Source organism: Mauremys mutica, chromosome 3, assembly GCF_020497125.1.
Source record: "Mauremys mutica isolate MM-2020 ecotype Southern chromosome 3, ASM2049712v1, whole genome shotgun sequence".
NCBI lineage: Eukaryota > Metazoa > Chordata > Testudines > Geoemydidae > Mauremys > Mauremys mutica.
Genome location: NC_059074.1, coordinates 134,762,828 through 134,778,812, shown reverse-complemented (window position 1 = coordinate 134,778,812; position 15,985 = coordinate 134,762,828). Strand labels below are relative to the sequence as shown.

Below are 15,985 nucleotides of genomic sequence, written 5' to 3'. Positions count from 1 at the left end.
TCCAGAGTTAACCATGTGTGAATGTAAGTAGAGTTTGGCCTAGTAACTTAGTTATGGATATAGAAGTGCATGTGAAGCCTGTTAAAACAGTGTCCCTATATTCTGCCTGCCCTGCTCTATGTTCTCATGAGTATCAGAGTATTGAACTGTATCCGAAACCTGCAAAACAGGCATACATGTGCTACTGTGATCCAGAATAAATCTAGTACTCAGAAAAGCATTGATTTTTAACAGTTTTGCATCCTTTGAGCCAGATTCTATTTTAAGTTAACCACAACATAAATCATAACAGAGTTTAGCCTTTTATCTTGGAAGGCTGATGGATTTTTCATCATTATGGGAGGAAATAACTAGAATGCCAGTTAGGATATGACTGAAGTTTGGGCACATTGACAGTGATGGTCCCTTTAACACTCTGCAACAGATAAGGGCAGAACGTGACCAAGCACTTCATACCGATTATCAATGAAGATGCTTTTTGAATGGCATTAGCACTAATGCAAAAATGCCCGTAGTAGGGTTGGGGAGATGACCAAGGAAAGCAGATAAAATTTCTAAAGTTAACTGTATGATTTTATAAGATAATAACCAATATATTTCATAATTCAGCATCAGTTTCTTTTATTTTACAGGGGTTAAGAATGAACTTTTGAAAAGGACATATTAAAAGAATCTGAAAATTGAAATAAAAGTTGACAGCACATATTTGGATGATTTCACATATTAATGATTATTCTAATAAAGTATCTTTTTTCTTTTAAGGTGTAAAATGGCAGGATATGGGATACAATATTTAAGGAAGCTGAACAAAAAGGAAAATAGTAATGAGTATTCATATCTATGAAAAAGGAGATGGTAGACATGTTGAATAATTACCTTTCATCTTAGTTTACAGTAAGAAGGACAAGGTGTTACTTAAAACAGGAGTCAGATTTCCAGGAACAAAGGGAGAATGAATTTTGAAGCATGAAATCACTGCTAGAAATCACTGAGTGATTTAGGTGGGGTTTTCAAAAGCACCCAGTACTAACTCTACTGCCATTTATTTCAATGGGAGCAAGCAGGCCAAGACTGAGTGCTTGAGAACATTCCACCCATTGAGACCAGTCAACTGACAAGATACCAGATCAGAATTAATATATTTAAAGTAGCAAATTTTCATATTTTGGCTCCAGGCATGCCCAAACTACAGAAGATTAGTTAGTTCCAAGAGTTACTTTAACATCATATTAATATTGTTTCTAGAAAGACTCTGAAGTCTTTTTAAAGGATTCAGATATGGGACTACTCATTAAAACTGATCATTCGGGAACAATACAAATAAAGGTTTTGTTGTTGTTGTTTTAAACAACAGTAATTTCCTCAACTTCAGCTTCCAGCATGGGTGGCACATGTTACCAGCTGTATATTTGGGAAGGACTATATTAGCTATAGTTCTCCTTTTAAAGTCTTGATTTCAGCAGTATACAATGTTCGTGTGTTTTTAAACTGTTAACATCTGGGCACCATCTTTCCATTCTATGCATCCGAAGAAGTGAGCTGTAGCTCACGAAAGCTCATGCTAAAATAAATTTGTTAGTCTTTAAGGTGCCACAAGTACTCCTGTTCTTTTTGCGGATACAGACTAACACGGCTGCTACTCTGAAACCAGTTAGATTTTAAGCTCTTTGGGGCAGGGACTGTCTTTTTGTTCTGTTTGTATAGCTCCTAGCACAATGGGGTCCTGATCTAAGATTGGGACCCTCAGTGCTACTGCAATAAAAATAGTAAATAATAATATTTAACAAAACCAAAAAGTGTGAAATTCTCCAGCACACAAGAAACTAAAAAGGAGGAATAGACCTCTACCCCGATATAATGCGACCTGATATAACACGAATTCGGATATAACACAGTAAAGCAATGCTCGGGGGGGGGGTGCTGCGCACTCCGGCAGATCAAAGCAAGTTCGATCTAACGTAGTTTCACCTATAACGTGGTAAGATTTTTTGGCTCCCGAGGACAGCGTTATATAGGGGTAGAGGTGTAATCTGAAAAGGAACCATAAGGAAGAGGCATCATTGTGATGATTCATGTATAAACAATCTTGAAAAAAAATTATGTGCAAGGTGACAGGTTTTACTGCCTACTTCTTATTCAAGGTACATAATAAATTTTAGCTCCCACCTTCTGCATCCAGCATCTTAGGGATATCCAGATGTTTTTCTGCAATTTCCATTGCAAGGTTAATATTTCTTAGAGGGTCATCCTGCATGAAAGCAAAAATTAGAACCAGTTAAACACCAGATGTTTTTCTCATAGCAAGAAGGGTACAGTATGTATATTGAAGATTATTCTGCCTGATACAAAGACTAGATTTTCCTCACTGGAAATGAGTCATAATTAGTGCTTTCCAAAAAGCTGAATTCATAGATATAGAGCAGCAGTTCTCAAACTGTGGATCAGGACCTCATTTTAATGGGGATGCCAGGGCTGGCTTAGACTTGCCGTGGCCTGGGGCTGAAGCCCAAATCCCACTGCCCAGGGCCAAAGCGTTGGGGCTCAGGTTACAGGCCCCCTGCCTTGGGCTGAAGCCCTGGGTCTACAGCTTTCTCACTCCCCTGCCCAGGGCGGTAGGGCTTGGACTTTGCTTCCTCCCACACACACACACCTCGGGTGGTGGGACTCAGGCGGGTTCAGGCTTTGGTCCCCCCTCCTGGAGTCATGTAGTTATTTTTGTTGTCAGAAGGGGGTCACGGTGCAATGAAGTTTGAGAACCCCTGATACAGGGTGAGTGAGTCTGTGCATGTGTACACACGCACGTGTATATGTATAATGTGTTTCTATCTTTTCAAGAGAAAACATTAATAAGCTATGAGATACGATTAGGTATCCATTGTTAATTTGTTCTGTGGGGACACAAACATTATGTATTCAATATACACATATACTATGATAAAAATCCAACATATATGCAGAATAGCACAGAGACGTGAATTCTAGCAAGCTCATAAGCTGACTACTGGTCAAGCTCACATATAATGATGAACAAGCACAGAAAAGCAAGAACAACTAATCTCAGAAATGCAGAGAAGCCACTTCAGGCATAGGAACCCTACTGAAATCTAAGCTACTGTTCTGAATGAGTAACACCTTTAGATCTTGGTTTGGATATGACTTGTTTTTATTGTGCATGTACATATAACATGGCTTTCAGAAGTGCTGAGAACCTACAGCTCCTATGGATCAAGCCAATGGTTTCCTTTTTGTTTTTTGAAGAAAAAGGAAGGGGAACAATAAGTGAACCCCAAATCAGAAGCATACGTTCAATGTCTCTAATTATAGGTGATGATTATTGTTGGGCTTAGTGTCTCAAATTAGGGGAATATGCTCCTTATGTTGCCTTGATATCTCATATTGGAGTCTTAGGGTTTGTCTACACTGCAAAGAAAAACTGGTGGCACCAAGTCTCAGGTTAATGGGGCTCGGACTGCAGGGCTAAAAATAGCAGTCTAGATGTTCCCACCTGGGCTGGAGCATGGGCTCTGAGACCCTCCCCCTCACCAGGTTTCAGAGCCCTGACTCCAGCCCAAGCAGGAATGTCTATTTTTAGCCCTGCTGCCTAAGCCCTGTGAGACCAAGTCAATTGACCCAGCCTCTGTGACTCAGTGCTGCAGGTTTTACTTTGCAGTGTAGACAGACCCTCAGTGTTTCACATTAGGGTGAAAACACTCTTTGTGAGAGGTCTTGGTTTCTGAAAATGCCATTACGGGTGGAAGACCTTGTCTTTAGAAGAGACACAGGTTCTCCCAGTAGATCGATCTGTTCCTTGCAGGCAGAATCCAGTCTTAAGTGGGCTTGGTTTTTTTGTTAAATGAGTGAAAATAGTGATATTTAACTGATAGTGATTATTCCAAGTTTCACAGAAGTCTGTACTTCACACATCTTCTGAGTCTGAAGTATTTAATTTTCTGCATATTATGCATGTGTTTCCAAAACATAAGCAGTGTTCCCAATGGTACCTCTTTCTAGCAAATATATATCATACTAATCAGTCAATTTTAAAAACAATATGTTACGAAGAACAGTTTGCTTTTGCCTAGCCTAAAGATTTTGGCTCATTTGTATATTATTATACACAATAGCTGCATTTTCTAACTTTACTGTCAAGTGTATTTAATTTAGTAGGTTCTATCAGCTGCATCATTTCAATTAAAAGGCACTTGAAATGTGGCCAATATTTAAAATCTATCAAACTTTATTTATGGATAAATATTTATGTACATACAACACCATGTATATACAACATGGGTTAATGGCATGTACAAAAACTACATATAAAAACCAGACTAAATCTAAGTGAAACCTATTGACTAATTTGAGATACTTTTCTTATAGATGAGTGATAGACACCCCCCATTGGTATGTTCGTTGTTAAATCAATGATTGATCAAAGCTCTGAAGATCTGGGAGAAGATTTGATTAAAATTATAGTGAATCCTGAGATGCTGGGAGACAGCCATCACCCATACTGTAAAATAAAACTACAAGCCACAGTAGTTATAAATCTCTGTTGCGGCTACAGAAATACCTCATCTAACTTGTCATAGTCAAGAAGATCAGGCCTGTGTCTATGGATAAGGGCACTGAGAGCAAGGCCATCCTTCCAGCTACAAGAAGTCCACACAAGATGCATAGATGAGAAAAGAAAAGAAGGCGTGCAGGAGAAACAGATATCATGCCAAAAGAAAAAACACCAAGACAGTTGTTAATACACACAAAACAAGTAGCCAGTCAAACACAGCCAGGACAGGAAACAAGCCCAATGTTAGGATCTTTCTGCATGTGATTGACATGGCAGTCTCGTCAAGGCACGTTTGTTCTGTTCTATCTTCCCACCACACATACAGAAATAAGATGGTTTTACCAAGGAAGTTTTGTACACTGTGGGTCAAGGTTGCAGCAGGCCTTCCAGAAAGTTAGCATCTGTTATGCATAAGTACTTTTTAATGCACAAACAGGTTGTCTGTTTACATAGTGGATATGTTTGTGCATAAAAAAAAATTGCTGGCTGGCAATTTTGACATATTGGTTTAGATTTGTAATTGGGGTAGAATTGTTCTAGGAGCACTGTAAAGAACAAATAGGGGGACCAAACAGCTGTTGAAAATCATTAACCATAAATAAGATGAAATGCCAAATCCTGCTCCTCTTAAAGGTAATTGGAGATATACCAAACTCCTAGAACTGGAAGGAACCTTGAAAGGTCATTGAGTCCAGCCCCCTGCCTTCACTAGCAGGACCAAGTACTGATTTTGCCCCAGATCTCTAGGTGGCCCCCTCAAGGACTGAACTCACAACCCTGGGTTTAGCAGACCAATGCTCAAACCACTGAGCTATCCCTCCCCCTCTTACTCACCTAAGTAAGAAGAGTAGGATTGAGCTCAAAATTAATACTTTCCAAATGCCTTAGTATTTAGATTAACATTTTATAAGTTTAAGTTAGCATTATAAATCGATTGACTATTTATTATTATGCACCTCGCAGGCCCCAGCATAACATTTTAATACTTATAAAGCTGATCTAGCTTTATAAATCATTTCATGTTAGTTCTTTTTTTTTTCTTCAAAGCTTTCCCATAACAGTCAATTCCTTTGTAGAATCTATTTACTATGGGGAGCAATAAAGAATCTAATCTATGATTTAACAGTCTCTTTCCCAAATGAGAAGTGTTTGGTAGCATCTAGCAAGTTAAGACAATGATGGGGTATGTTTACAATACCCCACTACACCAAGCAATAAAAAACCCACTACACCAAGTCTCAGAGCCTGGATAAATTGACTTGGGCTGTCAGGGCTCAGGTTGTGGGGCTAACACTGCAATTTTTAGCCCTGCAGTCCAAACCAGCTGATATGGGCCAGCCACAAACATGTCATGGATCTTTTGGAGCACTGCACACATGCCCATGAAGTCTTCTCCCTGGCTGGCACTGAAGGAGACTTCTAGCTGTATTCTAATTTTAGAGCACAGGAAATTAACGGTAAATCCCCACAAACTGGGATGAAACAATTGTATTCCTCTTTCTTTTCTAGCATTGTTCATCTGTTACAATCTGGCACATCTGAGGCACGTGATTGCCCCTCATCCTCACACTCCCTAACATAGTTATTCATGACCCCGATAGATGAGATTTTTAATTTATTTTCTTTCGAAGACTTTCTAAACTAGTAAAGCCACCAGTTTCAACAGCAACACAATCAGGCCGCATTTTCTCCCTCTGTTCTGCTATGATCAGACCCATTGTGAGAATAACATACTCCCCTTGTTCTGTAACCTAGTGACGTTAGGGCATTATGATGTTTATGCTTGTAGGGTACGCTGGTGGAATTCTGTTAAAAACAAAGTAACAAGAAATTAATATTTTCTTTGTGAACTTTAATTTGTAAGTCTTGTTTTTTCCTGCTATAGGTAATTTATTACCTATATCCAAGGGCAGAATTTGCGCTGCAGAATTTTATCTTTAGTCATTACTATGGGCATGATTCTCTACTGTGGTAGTTCTCAACCAGGGGTCCAGGGCCCACTGCAGGGCCACGAGCAGGTTTCAGGGCAGGGGCTGGCTCAGAAAAAAAACGGTTGAGAACCTTTACTATACTGCTTTGTGCTTTCCTTTACACCAGTGCAAAGTGGGTGTAAAACACTATCACCAGCATGAGCGGGGAATTCTGTTTTATTAAAATTTCACACCCACTTTGCACTGGTATAAATGAGTTCCCAAGATGCAAAGCAGTGAAGAATCAGGCCAAGTGTATGTAACGTTAGCTGCTGAAGTGGGGCAGGGGAAGGTGGAAGGGAGGAGGGAGTGTCCTTCTTCCTCAGGATCAGTTTGGTCAGGAGCCTGGAAAGCCAGTCAGAGGGCTTGTCTACATTACCTGCTGGATCCACGGGCAGCGATCGGTTCAGCAGGGGTCGATTTATCACATCTGGTCTAGACACGATAAATTGATCGTCGAGCGCTCTCCCGTCGACTCCGGTACTCCACTGGAGCGAGAGGCGCAGGTGGAGTCGACCGGGGAGCGTCAGCAGTCAACTCACCACAGTGAAGACACTGCAGTAAGTAGATCTAAGTACGTTGACTTCAGCTACGTTATTCACGTAGCTGAAGTTGCCTAACTTAGATCGATCCCCCCTCCTCCTCCCAGCGTAGACCAGGCCAAAGTTAGTAAGCATTTCTCAGTTCATCCTTAAGGAAACATGCTAAGCAAATAGGAAGTGAAGCAGATCACTGCAGATCAGCATGCTGTGTCACGCAGACTGATGACCTTATTTAGCTTGGAGTAGTCAATAAGATCAGGTCGGTGTCTGTGGATAAGTGCACAGAGTGCAAGGCCATCTTTCCAGCTTTACAACAAACAATAGAAAATAAAATGGAAAAATAAGTTAATACAATCACTACATTGGACAGTTTGACCTTCACTTACTGTTTTGCTACATGCCTGAAGGGCCATGTTGCATCCAGATAATGAAATCTCATGGGTCCACCTTCACTGTGTGGTTCTGTTAGTAGCCTGTCTACTCACTCTTTTATAATCCATATATTCCTGATTGCCCTATAGCTGTCTTTATACAGTGTATGTTATGTATAATGCGACCTGAGTAGAAACTGGTTAGCTTCTGTGATGCTCCAGGACAAAAGAGGATATAGGTTCTACTTTCAATGCATGTGCATAACCCTCCAGTATATTTATGGTCATATGCATATCAAAGGACAAATGAACCCCTGAAGACTCGGCTAACAGAACTTGCTTGTCCAAGAGTCTTTTTCAATGTCACTTATATCATGCAATTATAACACCACAACTGGTCTTTTCTCAACAGAACATACAGTAGAAACAGAAAAAAAGCTTAATTTATTTAAACACTTTCTATGTAGTATGGGTCTCATTCTGAATGTTGCTGAGCACCTGCACTTCCCCCTGTCTTCAGTGGAAGTTTCAGATGCTTAGTACTTCTCAGGATCAGACCTTATAACAATGATCCCGGAGACAATAATGGAGCCATCACTTAAATCCATTTAGGGATCATGTCAAAACTAATTTACAGACAATTGATCCTGCAAGATACTCCATTCTGCATGGGCACAGGGATCAATTTGTGTACAGCAATTTGTAGGATTGGAGGCTTATACTGTACAAGACTTCTGTAATACTAAAAGCTTTTAGAGGTTCTGTTAACCTGACTTCAAAATGTACAAGCAAAAACAATTCCCAGATAAAGATTCAATACAAGTGTTACACATAAAAACTTCTGTCATCCAAAAGGTAAAATTCAATCATAATAAGCATAAATTATTTTAAGAAAACCTTTTCCCTAACCAAAGATACATGCAATAATAAAACAGTCTGGAACATACTCTGTAAAACAAGAACTGAAGACAGCATAATCTATACTTTGAATATAAACTTGAATTTACATCAGGGTTCTGTCAATAATAACTTTTTCCCCATACATTGAATGAGCCAGTATATACCAGTTTAAACATTAAAAGCCAAATTATGTTCTTGTTACATCTGCACAACTGGGAGCAGAATCTGATACAAAACACTTGTATTTTATCCCTTGAAATAATGTGATCTTACCTAAGATGAAAGTTCTGAATGTTCACATTTCTGTAAGGAGCTGTTTTCCTCTGACACCACAGCAGCAGACCTTCTTTGGCTGACGTCTCTGTAAAGGACACCAGAGAGAAAAAGAAAGAATGAAAAGGAGCTCAGGTAGACAACTTGCTTCCTATTATTTTAAATAATATTCACAAGCTGGAACTTGTTACCATCTGCTTGGGGGTGGCTGTGCAATAGATGTTGATGGTCTCAGTTCGTTTCCCCAGGGTCAGCTGTCAACATCACAAAATTGCCACCACCACAATTGGCACCCTTGTTGGCAGTCTCAACACATAAATCAAGGACTAAATAGACCCTGGAGACTGAACTTCATCTCAACACTAGAGGTGGTTCCTCCAGGTCTATCATGACACTCCTGGCAGGGCGGTGTGGGAAGCTTGCATTACCACTGCTTATACATTATATCCTTTAGGTGGAAAGTAGAGATTAGTTTCTAGAATTGTCAGTGACACTTTTCACAATTTAAAACTGATTTAAGTAGAGACACATTTGACCAATAATACAGTACAGCCAACATGTGAAAATGTCCTTCGGACAAACTGCAAGACACCTTCCAGAGTTGAATACAATTACCTAGGGACAATAAAACAAACAAACAAACAAACAAAAACACTAAAGCAGTAGAAGAAAATAAGAGGTACAGAGAACGAAAAAAACATATGTACTCAGAACAGATTTGCAAAGAGGTGGAGAAGTGGACAGATACTGGATGCTTGCTCCAGAAGTCAGGAAGTTCAGAGAGCTGGCAAAAGTGTACAGTGAAGAGGCAAAGATTAAGCTATGGCTTGATGTTTAGAGGCAGCAGAATTTGACCAGACTCTGTAGCACAGACCAGGCCTGGGTTGCATATGGAAGCTGGCAGATCAGCAAGCTCAGGCAGAGAAACCATCTTGTAAATCAGATGTCGCACCACTACACAGTGATCCAGCAATCTGACTAAAATAGATATTTTACTTAATTTTAATGTCAACTCAGGTTGACGAGCTTTGCCCTAACTATTTTAGGATACCCAGGGGTATATTCTTACCTTCTACTGAAATGTCTTGAATAGCAAAGCGAAGGATGATAGTCCATATCATACCCAGGGTCATTTTCACATTGCCATCAACAATTTCTAGGGTAAAAAAAGGAAACCAGAATTCACAAAGTACAGTTTGCAATGTGTCTTCTTACTTTAATCCTGCACATATGTTATACTGCAAGTTTCATAATTCTTAACCTAGAATTTCTTCTAGTTGGTTTTTCAACAAGCTCATGGTTCTGCTCAGGCTAAATAGGCTTGAAAATTATTTACAGCTAAGGTTGCCACTTCCATACTAAAGGGCTTTGTTCAATTGATTCTGATTTTCTCAAACTTTCACCATTCAGACTGACTTTTCTTTGTTTAGTCCAGTGGTCCCCATAGCCATAGCACCCGCTGGGGCATTTATGTGCACCCGCCTAGTGCTCAGCAGGGGAAAGAAGCCGCAGCCCTGTGGTTGCCGGGGACAGAGAACTCCAGGGCTGCGGGCGCTGGTGCTCTCTGTCCCCGGCAAGCGCAGGGCTGCAGCTTCTCTCCGGCTTTTGAAGCCGGAGAGAAGCTGTGGCCGCACGCCTGCCAGGGACAGAGAACTCTCTGTCCCCAGCACCATAGCACCCGCTGGGGCATTTATGTGCACCCGCCTAGTGCTCAGCAGGGGAAAGAAGCCGCAGCCCTGTGGTTGCCGGGGACAGAGAACTCCAGGGCTACGGGCACCGGTGCTTTCTGTCCCCGGCAGGAGTGGGACCCGCCTAGTGCCCAGCAGGGGAGAGATGCCAGGGCCACGCGCCTGCTGGGGACAGAGTACTCCGGGGTTGCAGGCTGCGCAGCTTCTCTCAGACTTCTCGCTGCACTGCCCAGAACTGCTGCCAAAAAACAAACAAAAAAAAAACACTCCTCCTCTGCAGAATGGACCGAATGCTGCCCCATAGCATGTGCTGACAAAGGCACCTGCTTGCTCCACTGGTGCCTGGAGCCGGCCCTATATGTGAGTATTCTTCCTGCACTGATACTGCTGTTTTCTTGTGCTTTGCAATTTATTATTTTTTTTAACATTTTGCTCCAAAATGAGTGGTTCAAATAAGACACAATGTACGTATTATTTCAACCCAGAGTGGGAAGAATATTAAATATGATGTTTTTCATATTATTCAATATACAAATACAAAATAAGCCTTGAAAAATTGTTGGCGCCCGCCACGCTCTTCTGAAAACATGAATGTGCTACTGGCCACAAAAAGGTTGGGGACCACTGCGTTATTCACATAACTGGAGTAGTGTAACTTGGGTCGATTTACCGCAGTAGTGTAGACAAGGCCTTATTCTGCACTCTTACTCCAGAATAAGAGCATCCACACATGGAATTAATCTGGAATAGCTATTCCAGAATAGCTATCCAGGTAGACAAGCACTAAAGTTTGAGCAAAATCAGTCTTGCTGTTTTCAAATACAAAGCAAGTGGACAAACAAAACCAAAAATGGGACTTCGGCTCCTAAGCTTTAGACAGGTTTGAAAATTTTACCCATTGTCCTTAAATAGGGTCAGATTTTCAAAAGTGGTCAACAGCCAGCAGCGCCCATTGAGAACAATGAAAGCTGCTTGTTGCTGAGTACTTGAAAACTTGGCCATAGGTTACATTGTACATTGCACCTTTTGGTTGTCTGATGAAAATTCAATTTGATTTGGCCAAATTATAAGGAATTTTTTTAAAAGTATGTTGTGTATGTACACTGAATTGTTACTAACGATTAACGTTCAGCTATAGTTTAAGTCACATTCTTCTAAATATATACTGGCAATACACGCATGCACGTAAGTAATTTGAATGGCATTTTTTATCCCTGTGGTTTGAATGTGATTCAAGACACCAATACTATTTGAGCTGACCCACAACAAAATTTGCAACCCAATCAGAGGATTTTCTCCCTCTTTCCAAGCGGTTTGTGGAAGTAAGTCCCAAGGTAAACCCCAGCACAGTGACATTGTAACAGGAGCAGCAGAAGGTCCCTAATAGTGGCGAAACCACCGGCATCTGAACCGAGGCCCCAGCCTCGTGCTGCTCCTTCTCCCGGAGGCCCTGCCCTCCGCTCACGCCTCTCCAACCCCTCCCCCACATCACTCATCCTTACGGCCAGTAAAAAGTGAAAGAGCACAGCCGTCCCACTTTTAAAAATGGGAAGGCCATGGGCCCCTGGATCCCCCTGTTCCAGTGCCCCTGCATTGTAACATTTATTTTTAAGTGCAATAATCAGAGTTAGAAGATAACTGGTTTCTTATTTTTCCTCTTCACTCTGAGGGGGTTCCACCTAATGTTTCCAAGATTTACATCTCTCTTCTCAGGACTCCATGTGGCACTGCTATCCCCCCTGTATAGGCCCTGGAGGATCATGGCCCTCCTGAAGTTTACCGTGAATTATACCAAAACTGAACTTTCTTTATCAATCAGAGGTGATTTAATAGTAACTGGTGCATATCTCAATTGTTTTTTCCTCACATACACATTTCCTTGCACTTTGGTTGTGGATGTCTGATGTACTAATCACTATACAGTCCTTTCTCAAACTGTATAATATCTAGATTGCAATACTCATGAGGCATGCAGATTGTCAGCCAATTAGTGTATTTGCATAATCACTGTGTCCCAGATCTGCAAAAGTATTTAGGCTCCTAAACCAATTGAAACCAATGGAAGTCAGGAGTCTAAACAATTTTGTGGATCCGGGCCTGTGTCATTTTTTCGTAACAGCTACACTGCAAATATACAAATCTTTCTATTCTGACTGGCTTCTACAATCTCGCTGTTCCAAGGGCTCTTGACAGAACTTTCAAGTTATTTGCCAACAATAAAGTAGACGCTTCAGCTTCTCAGTCTTCTTAGCTAAAACACTGTATGAAAAAACCAAAACATATCAGACATACATAGAAAAAATACCAAAAAGCAAGGAGAACAAAACCACTAAACTGCGCAAAGTGATTAAAGCATACTTTGATTCATTCCTTTCTCCCTCCTCTACAGACCATCAGGGATATTATCCCAAGAATAACTGTCATCTTTGTGTTTTCATTGCCTGTTTACTTTGGGAGAACTGCAGCCCCTGCCTTTCAATGCAGCTCAAAACCCAACATAAGCTAAACTACATCCACAATTATTCGAGGGAGAAGAAGATGGAGAAGGGATAAAAATGGGGCGGGGGTGGAGGAGGGTGGGGAGAGGTTGACTGAAGGCCCAAAATGTGGTGGTGGTGTTTTCTTATTTTACTTTGTTATTTGTCTTTCAGCAGATTCAGCAGCACACTTCGTTTTTTGTAATTTTTTTCTTCTCATCTAACAAACAACTCCTTGGAGGTCCTTCCTATTAATGATCTTCTGTACTACCAATCTCCTCAATTTCTTAGTTTATTCAGCCCAGGATACAACACAAAGCACCCTCAATTTATTTGATTTTTTTTCTTTAAACCCACTGTGATGCATGGCTAGAAAGGGTTAAAACATCCTGCAAAATAAATAACCCCCATAAGACATGTGGGGAGATAATGTTTGTGTTTTTGTGTATTTACATATGTATGAGTAGGGTGGACAATGCAGTCCCTGTCTATGCTGTATTCTGATAATTCAGAGGTCAAAAGAACATCCTATCATTTAAATGAATTGTAAACACGGGATAGCTCAGTATTCATCTCTCTTTGAAATGTACTGTGGATGGTGCAGGAACAAGCAAATGGCCTTATGTTAATTCGTATAGCTTCGTACCAGTGATGGACCTCCTTCAAAGTCATGCTAGTTACTTTTTGAACTCCTGACTTGTCAAAAGACATGAAATTGTATAGAAGATCCTTGGGTCCTGATTCTGTCATCTCAGATCTGCTTAGGCTTCATCAGGGGAAGTTTGAGTCGCAAGACTGAGGTCCCAGTTATGCTGGTATGCCCTGAATATGAGATTTGGACATTGGACTATTTGAACTATTGGACTATGAACTATTTCTGAAAGAACTCTTTGCAACTACAAAGCTCACCATCTATGCTATGAATCTGCACCTCAATGAATTGAACTCATGTTTGTATGTATATTGATCTTTTAACCATACTCTCTCTCTTGTTTTTTAATAAAGTTTAGTTTAGTTAATAAGAATTGGCTGTAGCGTGTATTTGGGTAAGATCTGAAACATTCATTAACCTGGGAGATATCGTGTCCAATTCTTTGGGATTGGTAGAACCTTTTCTTTTATATGATGAAATAAGATTGACAGAAATGTTCATCATATTTGATGTGGTATCTGGATGGAGGAGGTCTGAGGCTGGATCACCTTAAGGGAACTGTATTGTTAGGACTTCTGAGTAACCAGTGAGGTAATAAAGAAGCTGTTTTATGCTGGCTTGGTAAATCTAAGTATTAGAATATCCACCAGCTTTTTGGGGTTTGGCTGCCCCATTCTTTTCAGTTCACCCTAATTGGGTGACCATAGCTGGCTCCCCACAAGGACCCCGGTCACACCCACCCAAAAACAAACAAACAAACAAAAACAGTGATTGGCCATTTCCTGGGCTATGAACACCACACGTTTACTAAATAGAGACAACTCATAAATACATTAAATAGAACTTTGCACTAGAGCTCCACAGGATTAGTGGTTTAATCTTTATTCTGGGCCTCTGGTTTAAATCACAGTTGGTGGCACTAGGTTCACTACAGACTCTTCATTGCTCAGAGTGTCAGAAAATTAAACATGCTCCTCAACAGATGTAGAGACAGTAACTTCACAGTTTGGAAATTAAAAGGCATCCCAAAAATGTTTATGCAAGATTAGGTAACTTACAGCCACCAGTAGCCATAGCTGAAACACCACAATTTGACCTGTTTTAATTTATATGTTCCTCTTTGTGTCAAAATAAATATTATTATATTATATATATTATTTAAAAATAATAATAATAAGAAGAAGAATACTTGGCTTTTCTTTTGTACCTTCCACCCAAGAATCTAAAAAGCTTTCCAAACATTAACAAATCAAGTTTTGCAACTATTATCTCCCATTTTACAGATGAGGAATCTGAAGCACAAAAGTTAAGTGACTTGCCCAATGTTACACAAGAAGTCTGTGGCAAAGCTGGGAACATAACCTAGATCTCCAGACTCCTCAGTCTGGGCCTGCTTCTCATTTACAGTAAGGCCCAATTAACCTTTCTGTGCTTCAATTTTCCCATCAGTAAAACAGGGCTGATACTTTACCTCCCAGTGGTATTGTGAGGATAAATTTCATTAATTCATTCATGTATGTTTGAGGTCTTCATGTGGAAAATAGTATATACAAGGGTCAATATATTGAAAAATGGGTACTTAGGAGCCTAGCTTTAAGTTCATACTTAGAGACCTAAATAAGTGACCTGATTTTCAGAAGTGTTGTGCACACAGCAGCCCTCACAAATCAATGAGAGATCCCTGGGGGCTTCTTTAACTCCCTAATGATGGATTTAGGAGCCTAACATTAAGCACCTAGAAAATCTTGGTCTGTATTTATAAAATATTATCAGGTAGAGTAATCTTCACCTCAGCCAGTGAATTTAAGATTCCCATGTGACAGTGAAAAGCATTACTCACCAGACCATTTGTTTGATCCATTTTAATTCTAACTTTGGCCTGTTTGTTCAGTATTTCTGTACCAGCTCTGCAAACAGTCTGCCTTATTCTTGATTTCTATTTCCACATGTAAATTGTCTCTTCGATGCCCTCTGCTGTCCATAGAATACAGTATTGCTGTCAGAATAGCACAATTCTAAAGTATTACCAGGGGCGGTGGGGAGGGTGTCACTTTTTTTTCCTATTTCTGCTGCATAGTTTGTCCACCTTGCTCTCCTTGTTCTATTCAGTAGCTGAAGAACAGCACAACATTAATTAAAGCAGCACTTTGATATTAGCTTTGATTTGGGGAGAGACTGCGTAAACCACAAATACCCAAAGACGACCAATTAAAATCAATATTTTAAAAGCACAAGAGAGCTCTGCACACATCTAAGCACCCATGCAGTTCAGTCTAATCTAAGTCAGAGTAGAGTCCACCAAAAACTCAGTTTTGACACATCCGTTCTCTGATGGTGCTGGAAATCTGAACCTAGATCTGGATCTAAATTTAGCAAATGACACCTGTTTATAACAGACGAAATGAACACCTCCAGCTCTGAAACACCAATCCAAACCTTAACTATACCTCTGAACAGTGGCCCCAATTCAGATATTTCTTTGGTGGGGGAGGAATTCCATGTCCCTCCCACACACACACACACTGGCAGGGACCTCTTTCCAGTCCCT

General features: G+C 40.4%; 1 protein-coding gene across 2 annotated transcripts in view; it reads right to left on the bottom strand.

Annotated features, from left to right (window-relative positions):
• Positions 1-15,985, bottom strand: part of ACTN2 (actinin alpha 2) — a 125,032-nt gene that overhangs the window by 40,375 nt on the left and 68,672 nt on the right. Inside the window, exons 6-9 of one of the 2 annotated variants that reach the window (XM_045011666.1) lie at positions 9,690-9,776; positions 8,621-8,708; positions 7,304-7,382; positions 2,167-2,248 (exon numbers count right to left, since the gene is read on the bottom strand). In XM_045011666.1, the coding sequence (XP_044867601.1) occupies positions 2,167-2,248; positions 7,304-7,382; positions 8,621-8,708; positions 9,690-9,776 (336 nt within the window). Of the gene's footprint in view, positions 1-2,166; positions 2,249-7,303; positions 7,383-8,620; positions 8,709-9,689; positions 9,777-15,985 lie in introns of those variants that run through there. The other variant, XM_045011667.1, reaches the window with a different exon arrangement.